Source organism: Betta splendens, chromosome 21, assembly GCF_900634795.4.
Source record: "Betta splendens chromosome 21, fBetSpl5.4, whole genome shotgun sequence".
NCBI lineage: Eukaryota > Metazoa > Chordata > Actinopteri > Anabantiformes > Osphronemidae > Betta > Betta splendens.
Window position 1 is genome coordinate 16,014,545 of NC_040899.1, and position 21,794 is coordinate 16,036,338.

The 21,794-nt window shown below is 42.2% G+C and overlaps 1 protein-coding gene across 2 annotated transcripts in view; it reads left to right on the top strand.

The window, feature by feature from the left end:
- LOC114846741 (inactive dipeptidyl peptidase 10-like) overlaps positions 1-21,794 on the top strand; it is a 125,036-nt gene that overhangs the window by 46,896 nt on the left and 56,346 nt on the right. Inside the window, exon 1 of one of the 2 annotated variants that reach the window (XM_029135753.3) lies at positions 17,037-17,685. The exons of the other annotated variant lie outside the window; for it this stretch is intronic. Coding sequence (XP_028991586.1) covers positions 17,629-17,685 — 57 coding nt within the window. The 5' untranslated portion in view covers positions 17,037-17,628. Of the gene's footprint in view, positions 1-17,036; positions 17,686-21,794 lie in introns of those variants that run through there. 2 annotated transcript variants of the gene reach the window in all.

Consider the following 21,794-nt stretch of genomic DNA (forward strand, 5'->3'; position numbering starts at 1 on the left):
AAGGCACAACAGAATAATAATAATAATGGGTAAAAAAAAGATTCCTCTACAGATGGAAATTATACAATGCATCACTCATCAAGGTGAAACACGTTCAGCTGAAGAGCAGATGTGTGGTGTGGGTTTGAACTTCAAAATGCTCTGAGTTCAACTATATGAAATATATTCACATCTCGAACTGTCTCACGTTGATGCGTCTAGCTGAATAACGCAACAGTCAGTTTGATCTGTTGGTGGGGATTCACAGTGACATGATGAACGCAGATGTACACCCTCTTATTTTCTGTATGAACTTATATTTGTTGTTTTACACCTTTTTTATCTTTATTTTTATTTTTCCGCAGCAGAATGTATTATTATTATTACTATTACTATTATTATCCTCTTTGCTTCCTGTTGGCTGCTGCATCTTCACTTGGTTGTCAGACTTGTCGGCTGATTTTACTCCTTAATGCTTCTCTGTGCTCCTGCCACCATCACAATATGACATGAAGTATGGTGTCTCACTAATGGTACAATATTACATTCATCTTTACAACTTGTCAATCTAATGTCACTTTATAAAGGCAACCTACTGGAGGAGAGACGGCGCTCCAGGCCAGAACAAGGCTGTTTCTGTGTATACATCAGAAGTTAGTGGCATCAGCAATTTCCTCATTGTGTTCATCGTCTCAGTGATCGCTTCTAATTGATGAAGTAACTATACAGTGACTGTGTTAAGCTAACATTGTAACAGAAAAACAATGCTGAACTTTAAATAGTTTAGGTCCTAACACAAGAAAAGCATATTCACTTGAGGCACCGACCCAGTGGAACAGCACTATGTTGCCTTTAAAGATGAACTCCATGGAATAAAGGAATTCCACCATCCAGTCATCATCCCTCTGACCTCTACTTGCCTAATGGTACACTAAGCAGTAAACAGAAACATCGTTTATTGTTTAGTGTGATGGTGGACTCATGAACAATGATAAAAGCCTTAGTTCCTTTACACCGTTCCATTTATACAGTACTTAAGTGTGTTGAAGGAAATTAGTTTCACAGCTACAGTACAGTACTGAACACCAACAACATATTTCATACTTGGATTCTTGAAGTAACCAAGGTATTTTATGCCATAAGTAAGGAAATATAGAGCTAATGGTAAATGGTTCAGAAACTGTTATCCACCCCTTCAACACTTGCTGTAGCGTCTACTATGGTAGAACAGTGCAGCAGTCGTGACTCATGTTTGTCAGTGTGGTACAGTATCTGTACTGTACGTAGAAGGTTGGGTGTTTTACTTGTTTACTGAGCCAGAGCAAAACAGCTCTGATGGCTCATGCATGAGGAAGTAGCTCCGCACAGAAACTCCACCGGCTGATAGGCCAAATGGACTGTACACACCTACTGTCACACACAGACACCGACACCCTCCTCTTTCATACCTCAGCAATCAAGCAGTGGCACAAACTCTGGGACTTGTACTAGTCCTTAAAATATTCTGTTACTCGCGAGGGTCAAACTAGACTGAACGGTATACTATTGTTAAACCGAGGGTTGAACTGAACTGAAAGGTATTCTAAAACACGCTCCTTGAGCGGGGAGACAGACTACAATGGCCTACAAACTGGAGGTAAGACCCAAATGCACGACCCACAGACAGGACTGGCAATAAATGATTTAATATATTAAACATACAGACAGAGGACAATACGAACTAAGGACGCTGCGTATGCAGGATAAGCCAGAAACAAAAAATGCAAACTAACACATAACTCACAGGTAAACTAAAGATCACTGCAGAGCAGGAAACTAAATAGCCATCCTAAAACACAAAACATGCGAACAACAGTATCTAACACAATCAGCAAACAAACACACAAACCTGGACAGAGCACGATGGCACGGTAACAAGTAACACATAACAAGTAACAAGTAACAGGTAACACGTAATGAGTAATGCACCAAAAAAGACTGTGCACAAACTGAGACCTTAAATACAAGACAAGACAGGTGAACCCAATCAAACTAATACAGGAAACACAAGACAGGAAACAAGGACACAAAACCATAAGGGTGAAACCAGGCTGCCCCTGGTGGCGTGGAAGCCGAGTCACAACATATTCATCCACAGCTTTGGCACAGTCCCGAGGAGAACATGTGGCTACCATGAGTTTTATTGTTCAGCACGGCAGCTTTAAAAAGGAGCTTTCAGGTGGAAAACATCACCAAGTTGACGGTATTGGACTTTTGTGCCAAATGTGAAGAATCTGTAAAAGGTTAGTGACTGTACAGTAATGGATGTTAAAGTAGGACATGATTTAAACAGACAAATTAAAATTACTTCTCTTAGTTTTTGTTTTTCTCTGACTTTATCCATCGTGCAATTTCTGTCTTTTACATTATTTGACAGTTGAAAGTGTGAAGACTAACACTTTCTGACTTGATGCTGTACGCTGAAGAACCCTAAACCACGTTCTGAGTCTTGTTTGTTGCCGAGGCTTCAAAACTTGATACAGTAGCTTCTGAGACAGCTTCCTACCTATTTTATCTATTTACCTGGGCTAAAGACGTGTACAGGCCAGCCCTAATACCTCAAGAACGCATGTTGCACACCAGTGGAAAGCTGCAACTCTTGTGTTTTGCCATATAACTCTAACATTTTGTCATAAAAAACATTTACAGCAACAATAATCACAGCACAGTCACCAAAAGCTCAAAACACGATAAATAAATCCATAAATTTTCCATCACTTACTTTTGACTACTGTCTGATCCCATACATTGTCCATTCACATCGTGCTTGGTGTCATTTACGGTCCCGCAAATATAATCCAGTAAAGTGTACTGCTTCAACTGCGAAAACTTATTTTCCTCCTCGTATATGAGCCACAACTTGCTACAGTAATATCAGTAATACAGAGAATTCAAGATGGAGGCCGTATCCCTTACGTTTTGTTTGAGCCCAACAAAACGGGGTTTCTTCAGCCACAATTAGCCAATCATGTTCAGCTTCCTTGTCCCAGATTGTTACATACATTATAAGCATATACTATAAGCTTTTAGGTTACAGTGAACACAAATATACTATTATAAGGTTAACTTTCATTTGAGCCCTCCCTGATGTCTGTAGGTTAAAGCAGGCCAGAATGGGTCACAGGACCTATGTGGATTTGGCGTCCCATACATTGCTTTTTAATGTGTTGATAATGAGTTGATTTTTATGTATATATCATACATACACACATAAATTTTGTCTCTGGTTCCTCCTAATACTAAGGGGAAAAAACAGGTGAGGGTTTATCAAAAAATTATTTCCGGTTTGTGTCTCTGTTATTTTTCTCCTGTATAACAAATTCTGTTTTTTTTTCTTTGAAAACTAGAAGGAGTTTCATTTCCAATAACACCAAGCTCAGTAATGTAGGCCTTACCATTCAGGAACTACTACCATTTTAATTTGAGTATGTCAAATCGGCTTCTAATGCACCAATAGGGTTTAGAATAATTTATCATTTCATTTACCAGATTAAATAGTCCTGAGTTCATTATGACATATGTATGTATTGTGAAGGCTAACCAGCTGTGTAGTGCCAGGCTAAAATATTCATTTAACAAGGAAGTTTCACATCTTCCTTAAGTCTTTTTAACTGGTTGTCCATCTGTTGCATCAGTTGTGTAAATGTAGGTTACAGTGTATCACATACTATAAAATGGAATATATTTGGCATCTGTTAGATAAATCTATCTCTATCTGTTAGTTTATTGATGAACTGAACCACTGTGCTGCAGTGACCTGGAGATATGGAAAAATCACCTGGTGGTAGAAACCTGTATCCACATTTTTTAGATCAGTGCAAAAAAATAAAATATTTAACCAGCCATGCCCTGGTGACTCTCTCTCTCTCTCTCTCTCTCTCTCTCTCTCTCTCCCTCTCTCTCTCTCTCTCTCTATCTCATTTTTCCTCGTGAGGTCATGCTGGAGCCTTTCCAAGCCTATAGGGCGGGAGGCAGGGTTCACCCTGGGCAGGACACCAGTACACCTGTATACATCTATAGTTCTTGACGTAATAAATGCCCACTAAAGAACTTGGGTCCTGTCTGTGTCAGCAGCCTTCTTTGCATATGCAGCCAGAGTGGAGCATGTAGCATTTGTGACATAAATTGGTAAAAAAACTGATTTACTATTACTTGACCACTAATAGACATAAGTTTTTTCATTATTTATTGACTAGGAAACACCAGAAATAATGTCAGCAGAAAGTAATGAAATACTGTAAGTGCACAACTCCTACCACTGATAAGACACAATGCTGTGGCCCCATTGATTTGGGGTTGAAGTGAAAGGCAGTGTAGTGAGGGTAACTTTTATTAGAATGTATTGAAAGCATCACAGTGGTTTTATGATCAAATATTAAAAACGTGTTTACAAAATAAAAATGTAGTATATTTACAGGGCCTTTTATGACCTCACCTGAGGATCTCATTCTAGAATCTCATTCTTTGTCCTTGATCAAACCCAGCTCTATTAACAGATGGTTACACACCCAAGTCCCCATGTCCCCAGCAGATGAGGTCATGAGCTTTGTACTCACACATATGCATTGTCTTTAGCGCTGGCAGTTAAGAATTTCCGCAGCCAGTGACACAGCTCACCTCACATCCATCGAAGCCCATCCCCTCCGATTCCTTTTCTCCACAGCTTCCAATGCACTTATTAAATGTCAAGGAGCCAAATTGCTCTTTTCCTGCTACGAATCATCCTCAGAATGGAAAGTTGGGGTTGCAACAGTGAGGCAGGCAGCTCTAACCTGGATGGATGAGCACCCAGGACACAGCCGGTAATTTAGATTTCATTATGATAGAGGCGCAGGTACAGTAGAAGGCAAGAGGTGGTTTGGTGAGGAGGAAGATGGTGGTGAGAGATTGTGGGGACCTGTGATGGATAGCGGTGAGGATGCAGACCTGAAGGAGGTATCAGATAGTAACTGACAAGACAGAAATAAAAAGTGTGCAAAAAACCCAGGAGAACGGTTTTGTTCCAAGCTCAAAAGAAAAGAGCTTTAAGAGGCATGAGGTGCGCTGAGCACCTGAGCGAGCAGAGTGGATCAAAGGATGAGAATGGATGGGCTGGTTAAGGCTGGAGAGGCGGGCACTGGTGAAGGTTAGAAGAGATGCTTTGTTCAAGGGCTGTGTTTATATCCATGTACAACAGGAGTTGAATCACATGACTGTGGTCACACAGCAGCAGGACATGCGTAGTAATCCCCTAATGGCTAATTAATGTGCTGAGTCAACGGTGGACACCGTTGTCCTATTCAAACTTTATTCTCTTCGATCTTTCCTCTGCTGCATCAACTTTCAAACCTAAGCTCGTTCCAAGGTGTGATTTTTTTCAGATGTTAAAGGTCTGAATGTTCTGTCCTGCAGCAGGTTAATTAGATGATGTTAAGTCGTCCACTCAGCTCAGACTTGACGTGTTAACAAGCCTTCGTGACATTTCAAAGCCTTTTTGATAATCATGACATCACAATCTATTTATAACTTTATTCTTAGTATCGTTAAATAAAAATGTTCTTTTCACAGTTTGATTAAACCAGACTGTAATGTAATGGACTGTTGTGCTAATTGGCCTTCATTAAGTGTGATGGTGTCTGTCACTCCTGATTTGGGAAATCAGTAAAACAGCCAGTTGTACCATTTGCCCTCAGTGACCAATTACAGTTGTACTTTCTAATGCAAAAAATAATGCAATCATTTGAAATTTAATTCATCATTTTAGTTTTGACAAGGTTAAAACCTCTTCAGTGAGCATTTCAGTGACTGTAGTTCTTGAAAATTTTTCACCTTCCATCTAAGAGACATCTTCTGTTCTGACCGGCCGAGGCTTTCAAACCGTGAGGAGTCCTGACATCTTGTGAGGAGGTTGTCTTGGGCCTCCTCCTCTATTGGGAGATGCTAGTTCAACCTTGACAAAGACAAAGATGCCTCATTTAAACCAATTGTGTCCCTTGTCAGGAATATGAAGGTTGCTAACATCAAAGGAGAGGCCCTTCGCTCTCGGATGCAGATGAATGTTCGTGGAGCTGACACAAGCTAGAGCAATCTGTCTCCTGCTTCCACTGAAGCTCTTCATGACCTCACAGGGTCAGTCTAAACACATCAAGCCTTTCAGACGGAAGGTGAAACATCTTCAAGTGAATATAATAAAAGCAAGTCTATTTGCTGCCGAGCAAGATCTTCACAATAGAGGCGACCTGGATGAATGAGAGCCTTCACTGACATGTGAATGTCACCTAATACGCCAACACAGAAGTTGTGCTTTTTAAAGTGAACTTGTGAAATGATTTCATATTCATGCCAGGTTGATGCCCCATCATTTTTATGCATTATTTTATACATGTTTTAGGTTTTATTTAGTTGTGTTTTGTTTCTAAGTTCTAAAATGTAACAGTTGAGTTTGCACAGTGTACTCTCGACTATTGAGGAGCTGATCTGGAAAGATAAGAAATAGACTAGTTTGCTAGTCAGATGCATGAACACAGGCAAAACCTGCCAAAAATTAGAATTCAAAATGCATGAAATGGAAATGTGGAAAGAAACATCTGGCTTTTTAGCTGCTAAATGCTTCCGTTTGTTCACCAACTGGTTACCGAGTGAATCTTAGCAGCATACTGTATGACCCCCCCCCGGTAAACTAGACTGAAGTCAGTGTGATTGTGACCATGCGTTGACGATAAACACACTTTGCCAAACATATTGGATGAATGGCATCGCTTACCAGGAACATTCACCACATCTCCATAAACTAGATCTGTCATTTGAAGTAGTTTCCTCTCCAAGCGACGTTTTGGCCTCGATAGCAACAGGCTCTCCTATTCCACTCACTCACTTTAGTGGGCTCGGTGCCATTACACAGGGTTTGAAAGCCACTTTGAGCTAGTGTAATTAGGAACCATCTAGAGTGTACTGGGTGTTTAAAAATCATTTGTCCACCCATCAATCCAGGAAAGCCGCCGCTGTGTGCCAGTCACACGTCTCAGTTCAAACTGGGAGCTAATTCACCCACAATGCAAAAACACTCTGAAGTGAATCACTGATTCATGAGCTGGATCCTTAATTGTTTCATTGATGTTTTAAATACAGAATGTAATGTTGCCTGATTGACTTTGCCCAATCCTTCACTATCTCTGTGCACATCCACATGGACCCTGAGGTCGTTGCATCACATGTTGCTAACAATCTGGCCTCCAGTCAAATGAATGCCTATTTTCTCCACACGCTACTCTCCTCCCTCACAGTGCTCAGAGGTTTGAATACAGTACATGATGCACAGTAGTCAAACGGCCTCCCTGTCACTCGTCGACCTCTTTATTGCCTGTTTTCCTTCTCTTTTTTCCTTCTTGGCTCCTCTTCTTCCTGTGAAATCATTGAAATGCTAAGAAGTGATCCCCTCAGTTCCTTCATAATCCTGTCATCTGCTCCGTTTCTGAGCGTTTCCTTTTGTTTTGACAGCCCAATTTTGATTTCATACTACAAATGTTTTTTGTCATGTTTTTAGGATTTGTTTGTATTTTCAAGAGCTAACGCTGGGTAAGATGCTGGATTCACAACAAGTAAATGAAGGGATCATTTACACATGAATCACTATGAAATGCCACAAAAAGAAAGACCATGTGAATGTATTATCTATGACACCACTGTTCAAGTTGTTATAGTATATAAGTATATATAGTATGTTATAGTATATTCACTATGATAGTATGAGCAACATTAAAACATCCATCCATCCATTAATTTTCTACTGCTGAATCCCGTGCATGGTCGCGGGGGTGCTGGCGCCTATCCCAGCGGGCTAAGGGCGGGAGGCAGCGTACGCCCTGAACAGGTCGCCAGCCTATTGCATGGCCAACATTAAAACAATTATACATAAACATACTAAATAATGTTTATGACCCAGGAACATTTAAATTATATTTCTAATAAAAGCACGGGAAATGAAAACTGAAAAAAACAACATTCTAGAACAGATATTGTGCTTAAAATGTTTACTTCTAAAGCCTTGAGGAACCACATAAATAATTTACTTCTACACCATGTTCAGGGACTCACTCAGACAGCAGCATACTTTTCTTTTTTTTGTTCACAAGCTTCATCAGTGCCAGTAAAGCAAACCGTCAGCTAAATAATGTCCGGCCTGACTCTGGCTGAAATGTCAGCTAAATTAGCAGCCATTCTACCTGCGAGCAGCAGCAGCAGGAAGCTGGAAAGGGTACGGAAAAGTTGAAGCCGAAGGAACAGATGAGGCGTAAATTCACAGGAATGCACCCCGTGACCTTGAATAAATAGACTCGTGCTCGGTTCTAGAAGGACCGGGTGGATTGATTTCCTCTAAAGGGTCCAAAGGGCCCTCTTTTCCAGTGCCGTTGACACTGGCCCACTTAAAGCTCACTGGTGACTCTCTATCTGGGCTATCACTGATCCCAAGGCAGTTGCAAGTTAATGTTTGAGCTACAGTAGGTGTGGATTCAAGTCAGCTGTGTGGTTCTGATCCTAGCAGACGTCTGACAAGCTGCTTTTAGCTCTGGCCTTGTGTGTGAAATTAACTTTTAATTTTAATAATCTATTATTAAAAACAAGTTGGAAAAAGCTATAAACTTCTTATTTAATGTGGATATAAATATCAATGATTATAAATAATAATCATTTACTGTTAAATTAAACCAGAACACAACTGAACAGGTTATTTCATGTCCTCTGGGCTGTAAATGATTTGCATGAAAACCCTGTATCCAAATGCTGGTACTGAAGATAAGGATTCAAAAGCAGTTCTGATACCTTGGGGTTAGAAGCCTTTAGACCAGCAACAGACCTGACTCATGTTTTGTGTGTTAAATAAAGCAGTTTTTCTTTGTTCAGCTTTTAAACAGTTGCGTGTATGTTATTGGTTATTTACCCTGTAGACTGATCCTCCTCACGCTGCCAGTGGGCTACGTCTCAGTTTGTTAGGCCTGCTGGTATAGAGTATGCGCCAGCATCGCAGTGAGTGTTGCACTGCTGCTAATAAAACGTCTTATTTCATGGCATTAAAACAATCCAGGTTTTGCCGCGTCACCTTGGAGTGGACCAGCATGGATATAATTACACAGGCTGGATTTACACTCATGCTGCCTCGACTTTGCTGGGGAGAATGAAACACCTAACCCAATGTCGAAGGATCCCTGAGGACAACCACAGTCCTCTGCTCTGTTGCCAAATGCATTGTGTGCCTCTGCTGATTCCCAGCGAGCAGAATGTAGGAAGAAGCTTTTAAGCAGCAAATATGCTGAGTGTTCCAGTCCTGCTACAGGAGGGCTGGGAGGCTTTGATCAGAGGTGGAGGGCTGCAGCTTCTCCTTACTCCTTCCTTTTAGATACAACCACAGGCTGTATTGATTTTGAATAGGCTTTGTGTCTCCACTAGATGGATGCATGCATAATGTGTCTTCATTTATTGTTGGACACAGGCGGAGCTGTGTGTTTGTACTGGTTTAGGGTTGATTCAGTCAAGTCAGGGCTGAAACATGCGCATACTGTATAGTATGCGTTAGCCACAAGCAGACTGTGAGACTGTGTTGAATGTGGAGTTATTGATGCTCTTACAGTTCATGTGTCGCAGAAATGAAAGAATGAGTCAAAATAAACTGATGTCTGTTATTGAAGAATGTCCTGAGACAGCTCTTATTAATTGGCGTTTGCATGTACAGGCGAGTGGCAGAAATAGCTCGTTGTGACTTAGTGGAGCGGCTTCGGACGTTATCACGCCATTCAATGGTCATTATCAGTGGTTATCAGCCCATACGTATGGGCCGGTAGGTGCCCATCTACCTGCTGGCAGCGGTGAATAGGTGCGGTAGATCGTTGTCAATGATCCGTAAGGTTGATCACGGCTCGGATGATTTAACCAGCAGAGTCAGTAGGGGCGCTGTTGAGCGGTTGTTGTTCCGACGGGAGGATCGAAGTTTTTCATTTTGATTTATTAGCGAGCATAACTTAGCAAGTAGCTAGCGGTATTGTGTTAGCTAACTGTAACCTGAACCCCCCACCCGTTATCCAGCCCTAACCCTAACCACAATAACCTCTAAAGCTGCTTAACATAGCAACTTAGCTAGCTGTTAGCTGTTCGCGAGGAGGCAGAGCAGACACCTACTGGCCCATTCGAATGCGCTGATAAGTTCTGATCAGCCCATTCGTAATGGCTGATAACATCCGAAGCGGGTGCTTAGTAACAGTGTCCAACGGGTGTCAATCAAACCTGCTTCCTTTTTCAGATTCAGTGACACGCCCACAAAGACGTGCACACATGGATGCTTCCTCCCACAACCTGGCAGCTCAACAAGCTAGTCATAGCCAGTCATATGGCTTCACCCCATTGCCATGGTAGTTTTGATTTTCTATATATCAGCAGGTGTCTGACTGAACAGCAGCTGACAGCTTGAGCTGGTGTTGCTCTCCTTACATCCTCATTAGGATTTCATTCAGCTTATCGGACAGCCCCCACCCCCCCACCAATCTCAACAGCACATGGAGTAATACAAAATGCAGAATGACGTCACAATGTCAACAGCAGGACACCTTGCTGCTGTAGAATCTGTAGCCATTTGCTGGATGAGGTGCATGATGTTTGTTCAAGTCCAAGATGAATGCAGAGTGCAGGTGAGTGTGATGGCATCCAGGCCTCCATCAGACACACTGCATTTCTTTGGTCTAATGATAGAATTACACTTAATACTTTTGCTCGCTGTAAAATTGCATTTTACAGAAATAAAAGAAAAGAATAAAGAAAGAAAAAAAAGAAAATGACAACATATCTTGAGAATATTTTCTACAGTTCATGTGGTGTCATACTTTACAGGTTCTTCTGATAATGATGTCTTCTGAACTAGGACAGATCAGAAAGCCATTTAAAATGTAGTGTATGTTTCCTGTAACTGTCTCTCAAATGTATTTCTCAGGTTTAGATGTTCTTTTGATCTGGATTTTACTTAACACGGTTGTGAGAGTGAAATATTTTGCTACATGAGCCTTATACAGTATCAATGCATTCAGCATAGAGGAGTGATGTTAGCTCTGCTTTGTGTCTACACCACCAGGAGCAGCTCAGTCATACTGAGTCTGCACTGGAGGAGGCAGATGGAGCAGCATCAGTCATAACTAATGACTCATGAGTTATTTGCAACCTCAACAACTATATATCTTAATAACAACATATTAATGACAACCAAGAGAGGAATAATTAAAAAATACTTTACTTCTGTAAAGCCGAGAAGGTTTTTACACTGAACCTCCATGTTTACCTGCTGTCTTTCCTATGTATCTAGTAAATGTGCCAGAGAAGACCATTACACATGGGCCCAATGATATGCTTGACCAGTGCCAAAGTGGGCTGAGTAAAACAGAACAGAGGAAATGACTGTTGGAACATCTGCGGTGTAGATAAGGGTCATTCTATAACAACCTCTTCTCGGCACTGTTCATAATGTGTGAGACTTTTGTTTTGGGGACTTTTTACATTAAGTTGCAGCATGAAGGCAGGTGTGGCTCCTGTTTATTAGGACCCAATAGTAACATCCATCCCTCCTCAGACGCTATAATAATGTGATGTGCTGAATGGGGACTGCTCTGACTAAGCCACAGTGGCACACGGTGGAGTCTGGTCATCAAACTTTCATCAGCGGCCTGGTGGCGTAGAGTTCCTGAATGTCTGCACTAAATTGCCCCAGGGTCATAAATAGTTTATCAACAGCAGACACCTCAGTGAAACACCTCCCTGGGGCTCTTTCCCTCTTACTCTGTCTCCATCCCTCTCTCTTGCTCTCTGCCTCTCCGCCCACTCTTATTCTACAGCTCTAGTTAGTTTAAAGCACTTCAGTCTCTCAGCTGCACACTCTGTCTATAATTCACACTTCACCTTACCAATTAAATTGTGTTATTACATACTGCAGGCTCCCATAGTGTGATGGTTTCTTTAATATTGGAGTAGTATATGCAGCTACTGATAGGAATGTACTATTAAGTGTCTAAGAAAAACCAAGAGTTTTAATTCTGTCCAACCTGCTGAACTTTAATACCGCCACCTTTATTGTCATGCGCGGCCCTCATAGCGTTTCAAGCGCAGCACCTAGACTGGCATTCACTCAGAGATTTTCAGACCTTAAACAAGCTGGAGAACGAGCACATCTCGAGTCGACCGCGCTCAGTGTGAAGTGGAGGGAAATAGCAGTCACATCCTGAAGCAATCCCACTGCAATCAGAGCAACTGTAACACTGCTGTATAAGTAGAGGCGAACCCAACTGTGAGTGTGCAGTAAGTCATCATTCATGAACGCTCATGAAATACAGATTTTGCCATCCTGCCTTTGTCGCTCTTACGATGAATGGACTGGCACTTCTGCTCCTTCTGTCTCTGTGCTGGTTGACATTTGAAAATGATTTTAAAGCTACAACAAGCAACTTTTGGAAATTTCGCCTCGTCCCATTAGGCCTTCAGATGTTATTATTAAGAAATTCAATTTAATCATAAGCTACAAATATTTCTTGATAAGTGAAAATAATTGCCTTCTTAATATTGGTTCAACAAGCCACAGGCAGCCTTTTAACCCTGGACATTTCCTCCAGCTCTTCCATTGAGTCCAAGGCATCCTCAGGCCAGCCAACAGACATCCCTCCAGTGTGTCCCAGTCTGTGCTGGGTCTTCGTGGTGGGACATGGCCAGAACACCTCTCCAGGGGATCCACATGAAGTGCATCATATCGGTTGCTGGACTGGTTACTGGTTAACCTGCAACAGGCAGGTGTACAGACTGTTTGAAACTGTCTTTGAAGTCTCTCCACCTCATTAGTCAGACCTAATATTACATGCTGCTAAATTGTATATAAATGCATTTATACAGTACTTTATATTAAACACCAAATATGTGGCAAGTTGGACCAACTGACTTTAAGAAAGACAACAATTTACAAGATTCAATTTACAATAAACATTTCATATTTATATAAATTTACAACATTACAATCTACTGTATTTGAGCAAATAAGTTATATTTATCATGTGTGCATCTGTCGCTCTTCCTAACAGGCAAACTCCATTAGTCAAAACATCATAAAGTAGCACACACAAGCAAATGTTAAGAGGCATTTATGCTAATACACTGTAGCAGCTCGGCTAATTCACCAACACACCCACAAAGAGTGAGACTGAATATTTAGGCTCTGATTCTTACCTCAAATTATTAATAAAAGCTATTAAGCAAAGCAAAAAATGGCAAGTCATTTTGCTTTGCTTACGTCAAAATGAACAGTTTAAGGAAATGTAGGTCAGATGGAAGAGTTCAGCATTTGTGCAGCTGTATATGAAATGAGCCAGGTGTCTGGTGTCGGTGGCGTTTCCCTCAGTTTCATGGCATAGTGGACACCTTTTCCTGTGTCATGACTGTGTGGTGAAGAGTAAATGGTCACTGCAGAATTTTGAGGCAGGAAATACTTGTGTGGCTAATTGTGTGGCTTATCTTTTTAAATTGAACCTTGAACCAAACTATAGTCAAGTTATTAGAGAAAGCTCAAGAGATGCAAGAGATGAGAGATTTGTAGCTCAAGGGTCAAGTCAAGTGCAATTAGTCGGGCGCTTCTCAAAATGCATTTGTCCTACATGTAGCTTGAGCTACACTCACAGTATCAGGCCTGTGAAGTTCAACTACTGCCAATTTAGAGAATCTGGAGACCTCCATCACTGCATTAGTCTGTGGGCTCATTGGTCATGTTAACATCTACCATGTTTATTCGCCTTTTGTGTTTGATTTTAACTTCTATGATGTTTCCTGACATTGGTTTATAGTAGCACAGAACTTTTGCAGCCAGAGCAACAACCAGCAGATGTTTGACCTGGTGCCTGTGGACGCAAATCCAGTTCACCGACGTACAAGCGACTTTATCCGCAAGCTGAGAGAGAACAAACATCTAAGTACAAGTATTACTATTAGAGAGAAGTAGCCATGCTAACGAAATTATTAGCCTTGTTTCTCATAACAATGCAGCTGCAACAGAGTGGTGCCTCAGGCTGCCGTAGACCAGCTTACTTCTCAAAGTGGATTGATTACCCTTGTCTACAAAATGGAGCACACAGATCGATTTGGCCCTTTATTATAATACAACCTGGCCAGTTTTTCAGCACTGCTATATTCTACTCCACTCCTGTCTAATGTGATCTCATGTCTCCATGAAGATTGATAGCAAATTACAAACACAATCCAAGCACAAATGCATCCGTAGAGGGCACGAGGAGTCGCTGAATGATTTGATGGAGACAATCTGAGATGTACTGCTGTGGCTTTCACTCTTACCAGATCTCAGCCTCGGATGTTAAGCCCCAGTAGACAGTACTGTCCATCACTGACATCAAACACCAGTGAGGGGATATTTATGAGGGCAGCCTGGCAGCTCAGTACATACGTACCACATATGAGAAATAAATATGAAGATGATGCATTTGTGTACTGTATAGGTAGGACATAATAAACATGATGTGATGTGGTACGCTAGAAAGGTACATTTACTGAGAGCCATGTTTAGTTTGAAGCACTTGTGGGATCACAATTTGTGTCATTTTTACTTTAACTTCAAATTTATTTGACAAATGTAGTTACTGTACTAACTACTTTGCAAATCCAAATTTAAAAAAGTACTGGAAGTGGATCATTATTAAGGCTCAAGTATCTGGCAGCAGCTATTATCATGGGATTAGCTCCAACTTCGCTCGCTTCTGTTTTTGTTTCATAGCTTTTGGGTAGTAGACATTTTGACTTTTGTTCAAGCTACAATATCTAATTTAAGCCGACACTGGCACTGGCTTTATTTTAATCACTCTTCAACTAGGCCCACCCTCCCCCTGCTGTGTGATGTCACCGTATGCCAATGCATCAGTACATACAGCCTATGGCTCCAGGTAGACCTCAAAATTCAACAAATCAGATAAGGTCCATGATGTCCACAACAGTTAAAACATTTGCTAATACTGACTAAAGGCTCAGTTTAAGAACAGAAGAAATTAATTCATGTTGATTACTTTTCTAAAAAGAGAGAGCGTTCGTTCAAACGGGACATGATACCCACACCAGGGAAGGTGACAACATTCACTTGCATGTGTTTTCCCTGGGTTTTTCCATTTTCTCCCACATTACAAAAACATAAAATTTGGTAGATTAGGGAGTTTCAATTGTCACTAGGTGTGCGAGTGGGTGGTGGTCAGTGTCTATGCATGTACTGTATGGGGCCCTGCGATGAACTGGCGACCTGCCCTAGTTGTATGCTGTCTTCACATTCTCAGCTGATACAGACTCGCAAGTAACATGATGAACGTACAATACAGTTGCTGTATGATGCTGAATGTGTTTTAGACAAGAACCTGTTTTTTGACTTGAGTATTGAGTTGGTTGTCAGTGTTTTTGTGGACACAGGAAAGCAAAGCTATGTCATGGGAGTGAAGGGAGCCCCTCAATTAACCAATCAGCTCTTTTGCAGTCAGTTTTTTTGACGATGTTTTAAAGTGTCATCAGCAACAAATCTGAATTGAAATTTGTATCACATCTGAGAAGAATGTTTAAACAGGATGTAGAGGAGAGGGCACAATGGAGGAATGATACAAGATGCTCCACCGTTTTAATGTTACAGTACAGTAAGTGTACTTATAGTATGTGTTAGCACTGACTTCACAATAGATAAAGTTGCTTATGCACTGCAAGAATTAATGTGCAGAACTCAACTAAGGCATTAAAACTAGTTCCTTTACCTGGTTGTTTATGTTTTTTTGGTACAACAGTTTATTGTTTACTTTGTTAATGCAGGGTAAATACAACATATAATAATGGAGAAAGCATTATTATAATGTATTCACATGGTAGCATACACATTCCTCCGACATGTTCTTGTAAAGGTAGTGAAAGGTCTTGGTTCCTGTGAGACACATGATTTGTTGGGTGTAGTCTGTTTCTGCCCTGGTGTCTCGCCAACCCTCAACATCTGTACAAAGTAAACATCCTGAAATAGACTAACAAGCAATTTTATATTTGTAATAATAATAATATAGTATCATAGTATAGACTTACTCTATTATATACTGTACACTATAAACCTTGTTCTTCATATGAATCAGCCCCATGATGTCCCCAGAATGTGTCTGTGAATGTTCACATTAAAAGACCATTTAGATACAATACTTGTTTATTCATTGTCTGATTATATTTGTACTCACAGCTTGTCTGTGTTTGGAGCTAAAGCTCCCACCACCACACTACTGACTGATATGGCTCATGTAGATAAGACTCACATGAGATTAAGGTGAAACATAAGAAAAAGGATGTACATATTTTATATCCATCCATCCATCCATCCATCGATCCATCCATCCATCCATCCATCCATCCATCCATCCATCCATCCATCCATCCATCCATCCATCCATCCATCTTCTGGGGGTTGGTAAGGTGAAGTGTGTTGCTGGAGCCTATCCCAGCTGGCTATGGGCGAGAGGCGGGGTACACCCTGGACAGGTCGCCAAGTCAAAGTGATAATTCACAACAAAAGTCAAACACAAACATAGAATATCGATCAACATCTGCCAGAAGCATTAGAAAGATGATCTTGAGTATCACAGCCTCTCGTGTTGACAATGAGGCTTCAGCATAGAGAGCTTCCTGTTCTGTTCAGAGCTCCGTGGTAACTTTGTTTTGGGTGTCACTTCGTCGCTCACTCCCAAAGACCTATGCCGCAACTTGGCCCTGCACATTTAAGTCTAAACAAGCCGGCAAGCTCTCTTTGTTGACAATTTAACTTCCTTGCTTTGATCAAAGTAGCGGATGAACACCACCAACAATGAAAAAAACAACACTTCAAAGTAGGGCAGAAAACAGCAAAGGCTGAGGATGACAGCGGCTTTTCAGCACCGCGGACAGCTCCTGCAGGCTCACACCGCTCAGCAGAACACTGTCACACTGGCAGTGAAACGAGCTGCCGAGCCACGATCTGCAGGCTAAACAAGCATGTGCTCTCGACGTGAGCGATGTTCTTTTCGGATCCAGCAAATTTAACCTGCTACCCTCCCCCGCATTCTATGGAAACCATCAAGAGACTAGTTGAACAAGCCTCCCCCCCTGTCTTCTTCCTCTTCTCTTATCCCCCGACCCTCCCTCCAAATTCCCAGCATCCTTAAGAGTAGACATGCGGCAGAGAGGAAGATAGCGAGGGAGAGTTGTCGAGTGCATCACTTCCTCACCCCGACGACCAGAGAAAAGGCAGAAGACGGTAAAATGTGGGAACACTCAGTATTTTCTCGCTAACGTGCGCGTCCTAAACTCTCCTCCCTTTTCTGGGTGGTGGGGTTGAGGTGGTGGTGATTGTGGGGTGATGTGAACGCACACGGCTGCGTTGGCTTCTCGTCAGACGCTGTCCAAGACCTCGCAGATATTCAGTCGTGACGTCCCTCCGCTCTGCTCCTGCGCTCCTCTTAACATTCCGCATTTTTTTTGACGAGACGGCGCTGCCTGCCGCCGCCGCATCCTCTCCTGACGCTTCACACGGAAATCTCTTTCTCTCTATTTTTCGGATAAACCAAGTTCACAATGACAGCTACCAAGGAGCAGCCGAACCAGAGACCGAATCAACCGCCGCAGGACGAGGTGGGCAACTGGCTATTTATTTTTTTTGATTTCATGTGTAGATTTCTTGCACTTTATCCATGTGCATTTCAACAAACTCGGTGAGGGAACATGTTGTGCAAGGTCAGCTCACATTCTGCTGTGCCTGGCGTCGCTTAAATACCAGCTGACGGTCGGTACCGGCCGCACATATTAGGCGAATTTGTCAAATCGCTGTCAGTTGGTAGCTGCGTTTGGTGGTTTGTGATTCTCGTCGGCATCAGTTTTGGGCTGTGATATTGAGGCTGCAGGAGGAGAAAGGCTGGTTCAAGTTTGAGGACGCACATGCCAGTATTGAAAACAATAAAGCCGTCGCTAGCCGCGCGTGGACTTCGTAGTCAGCTGTCAAGACCGGGGGACAGACATCGCTGAATGCCGTTGGCACATGCATAGTCAGTGAAGAGTGTGGGTGAAGGGTGGGCGGGGGCAGAGGGGAGGACTGCGCAGGGCGCATTGTAATTCAACCGTTGCCTCCTGTCAGCTGCCCCTGACACCTTGAAGGAGAACATTCGTGGAAATCCAATTTGGGAGATGGGTTAAAGGCGCAATATGCGCATTTTTACTTCCCCTTGCGCTCGCTGGGATTTGAAAACTGCTCTCATCACTTACCTTCAGACACTGCACACTGCTTTACCTTTTAGGGAATGCGATCAGGGTTTTTTGCAGGACTGGCATGTGCAACTTGTGTTTGCACCGAAAGGCTGAGGCTCCATCGTCACCAGCAATTATTGATTCTTCCTTCACAAATGTTATCAGTGTTTCTCCAGGCACGTCTAACCTCTACCATCTAGCGTGTGTGCCTGCCTGCGTGTGTGTGCGTTGTGTTGTGAATGAATTTCATCTTTCCTGGGCCTTCCTCTGAGAGAGTGCCAAATATATTCCTGGTGCTCTTAATTGAATTCAGCGGTGTAGCCCTATTATTCTAAGAAATCAGAACCTCTGCCTCATAATTGAGTTTCTGTGCCTGAAATATTAGAAGGCCTCATGAGATGAGGTTGAAATATGATCGCTCACAGCATTCAGTACTCTCCCATCCTTATTTAACACTCACTGGAAGCTGTTCAGGCTGCTTTAAATGCATGTTGTTGGTTTTATGTGTTAGCTGCATCTACTGAATAGTGACGATCCTCTGCCACATTTGGATCATAGATGGAAAATGAGTATTTTAGGTTTTAGGTTCTAGAGGCTCTTTGAGTGTAGTAATGTCAAAGCCCGGGACTCCTGTTCTCCACAACATCATTAGTGCCACATCTGTTGAAAATAAAAGACAACGAATGAAAATATAAAGATGGGTTGTACTGTATATTATAAAGCTTAACAGACATGTAATCAACCGAGTGAAGGCAGCAGACTGTATCATGCTTAGAGATGTGCATTAATGGCCAGTGCCTGAGGATAACCAGTGGTACTGTTCCAGGATGTGCCATGCATAGATCCTACCTCTCTTATCCTTTAAATAGTAGGTGAAGAAGAAATCCGAGCACTAAGTTGCTTTAATATCTGCATGGTGCAGGATTAGAAATAGAAATGTATTGCAGACGTATGCCTTTTCCAAATCTATTGTTGGTGCATTCACAGAATCTTTAGTCAATTTTTAAAAATATGATCAACAATGAATATTTAACAAGGATTTGAGCTAAATACAGTAAATATTATGGTTTGTATGTCTTGACATCATAACAAGCTAAATGTTTCAGATTTAGATTTTATGCAGTCTGTTCAGCGTTTTCCCTAATTGAAATTAATAACAGCATTTGTGTGTGTCAGTCAGGTCGGCCCATGCTGATGGGCTGACTGGGAACACTGGAGCACTCTTGGCCGAGAAACTGTAATGTGTGGCCAAGCACGCTTTAGTTTTCCTGAAACAAAAACCTGAGAACAAACTGATTCGTTTGACATTGGCCGGTCTCAAGCTGTGTCACTGCCTCCTGTAACCACAAAAATAACACACGCCGCCTGAAAGGCTGACCCGCCTTCGTGACCTCATGGCCAGCACCAGATCTGGGCAGGCAGCAGGGTGCTCAGATTCACCACCTGGCCTGGCACAGCGCCCCGCTTCGCTTTGGTAATGGAGCTGTTGTCTTTGTCTTGGACAGAAGGCAAGTGATAGTAGAAATGGATGTCAACCTCAGTGTGAGGAGCCGCTTCGCATGCTGTGATCCTCTGGCCTTGAGAAACTGTAATTCACACTAATGGAAGAAATGCCCAGGTTACTGCGGCTCCTGCTGCTGCTTCACAACAACACCAGGGAAGGTTAGAACGAGTTGACTGAGCACAGGAAGGAGACACGATAAAAGGAATTTAGAGGGATCAAGAATGGAAGATTAAAGGTAACATGAGGGGAAAATGAGTAAAGGAGGGGATGAGTATGTCCGTTCCCCCTCCGGCCTGTAGGCAGCGCTATGGCTTTATTGTGTGCTGGCGGTCTTTGGTATTTATACTAACACTAGTTGTTTTAGCTGATTCTGATGATTTAGCTGCTTCTGACCCACAGTTTCTACGTTTTGTGTTTTGTTGAATTATTAGTTCTTGCTTTGCAGTAGTAGTAGTAATAAATCCTTAAAAAAACAACCCTCCAAAAACAAGGAGGAGGAAGAAATAGGAGGCCAAAAGGACTACAAAGGTGTGAATGACAGATTGATTGAAGAGGGAAGGAAGAAAGTAGTGTGTGTCTGAGGTGAAGAAGGTTTTACTAACACATCGACAGATGACTGTACAGTAAAAAATACAGTACAATCTGGCTTAATCGCTACAAAGTCTGTACTTTTTCTCAGAAGGGATTCATGGGACAATTATCTCGATTTACACATTTAGAGTTTCCACTATTTGATGTCAAATAGCTCAATCTGTAGCTTTTAACCAGAATCACTGGGGTTTACATTGAGGAGATTGTCTAGGAGATTGTCCAATCATCAACTGTAACTGCTTACCAGATGGAGCCAGTTCTTAGTGACTGGTGCACTGCTGGAGGTTCTGCGTCAGACCCAGAGTTTGTGTTGCTGTGCTGTGAATGTTCTATAAGCAATAATGGCTTTTACTGTACTTACACATGAAAACCTGAAACAGTGCTGGTCTTAAACTAACAAAATCTATTTGGGCAAGATCTTTATTGTCAGCTGCTGTAAGAACAAGCAGTGCTGTCAGTTCGTCTGGCCAGTGTCCAATCTGTCTCTGTTCATTTTGCAGGATTCTGCAAAGACATACAGTAATCACAGATTACTGTATGTCAAGGACCCAAACACAGATGCTACTGTACATGTAGAAAGACTTCTGAATGGGAAACACAACTGGGTTTGCTGAGAGGACTGTGGGGTTCATCTCATTGTGAATGCTGACAATGTGATTTTGAAATTGTGACCAGTGTGGTTGACAATGTGCCTTGTCGGCTTTAGCTGTTAAGGCAGGTGGCGAAGGCCTCCTTCCACGTCCCCTTCCAAACGTCCTGGCCTGCAGTGGTTCACACCCGCGACCTTCATGTCATAATCGTTCCTCTGTGTCCCAGGCGAGCTGCGCCCTGATTAGCAGACGCTGACACGTTCCATCCTCGAAGGATTAAAAGGCAATTACAAAGTTTGAGTCATCAGTTGTGACACAGGAGGATGGACTGCAGCAAACCGTGAGATAAGAGAAATTAGGCGAAGGGAACAGTCAGACCTTGTGTTACTGAGTGATAGCAGGGCAGCGTTTCAGTGCACGCACATGTATATGCTAAGGAAAACCCACTCAGGTTCAGGAGCAGCCTGTTGGTATCTTCCTTAAAAAGTCTCCTGTGATGGATTCTGTGAACTTATATTTTTATTTTTCCTCAGTGGCTTTAGAAATGTATTAAACATTAAAACTTGCTTCAGGCAAATTGTCAAGGAGAAACCTTCAGAGCTAATTCTAACGCCATAAATGCAGCATAGACGTGTGGTAAACATAAGCCTCAGTGTCCAGTTAACAGGTCTACGTTCTGTTATATGATGCAAGTCACACTCAACGCTGTGTAAAGTCTTTTTCATCAGCTGACTAACAACATGTGAAGCCGTGTGTAAATACAGTACATACAGCCACACTCCATGTCGGTTAATCATGTGTCGGTGACACCGACC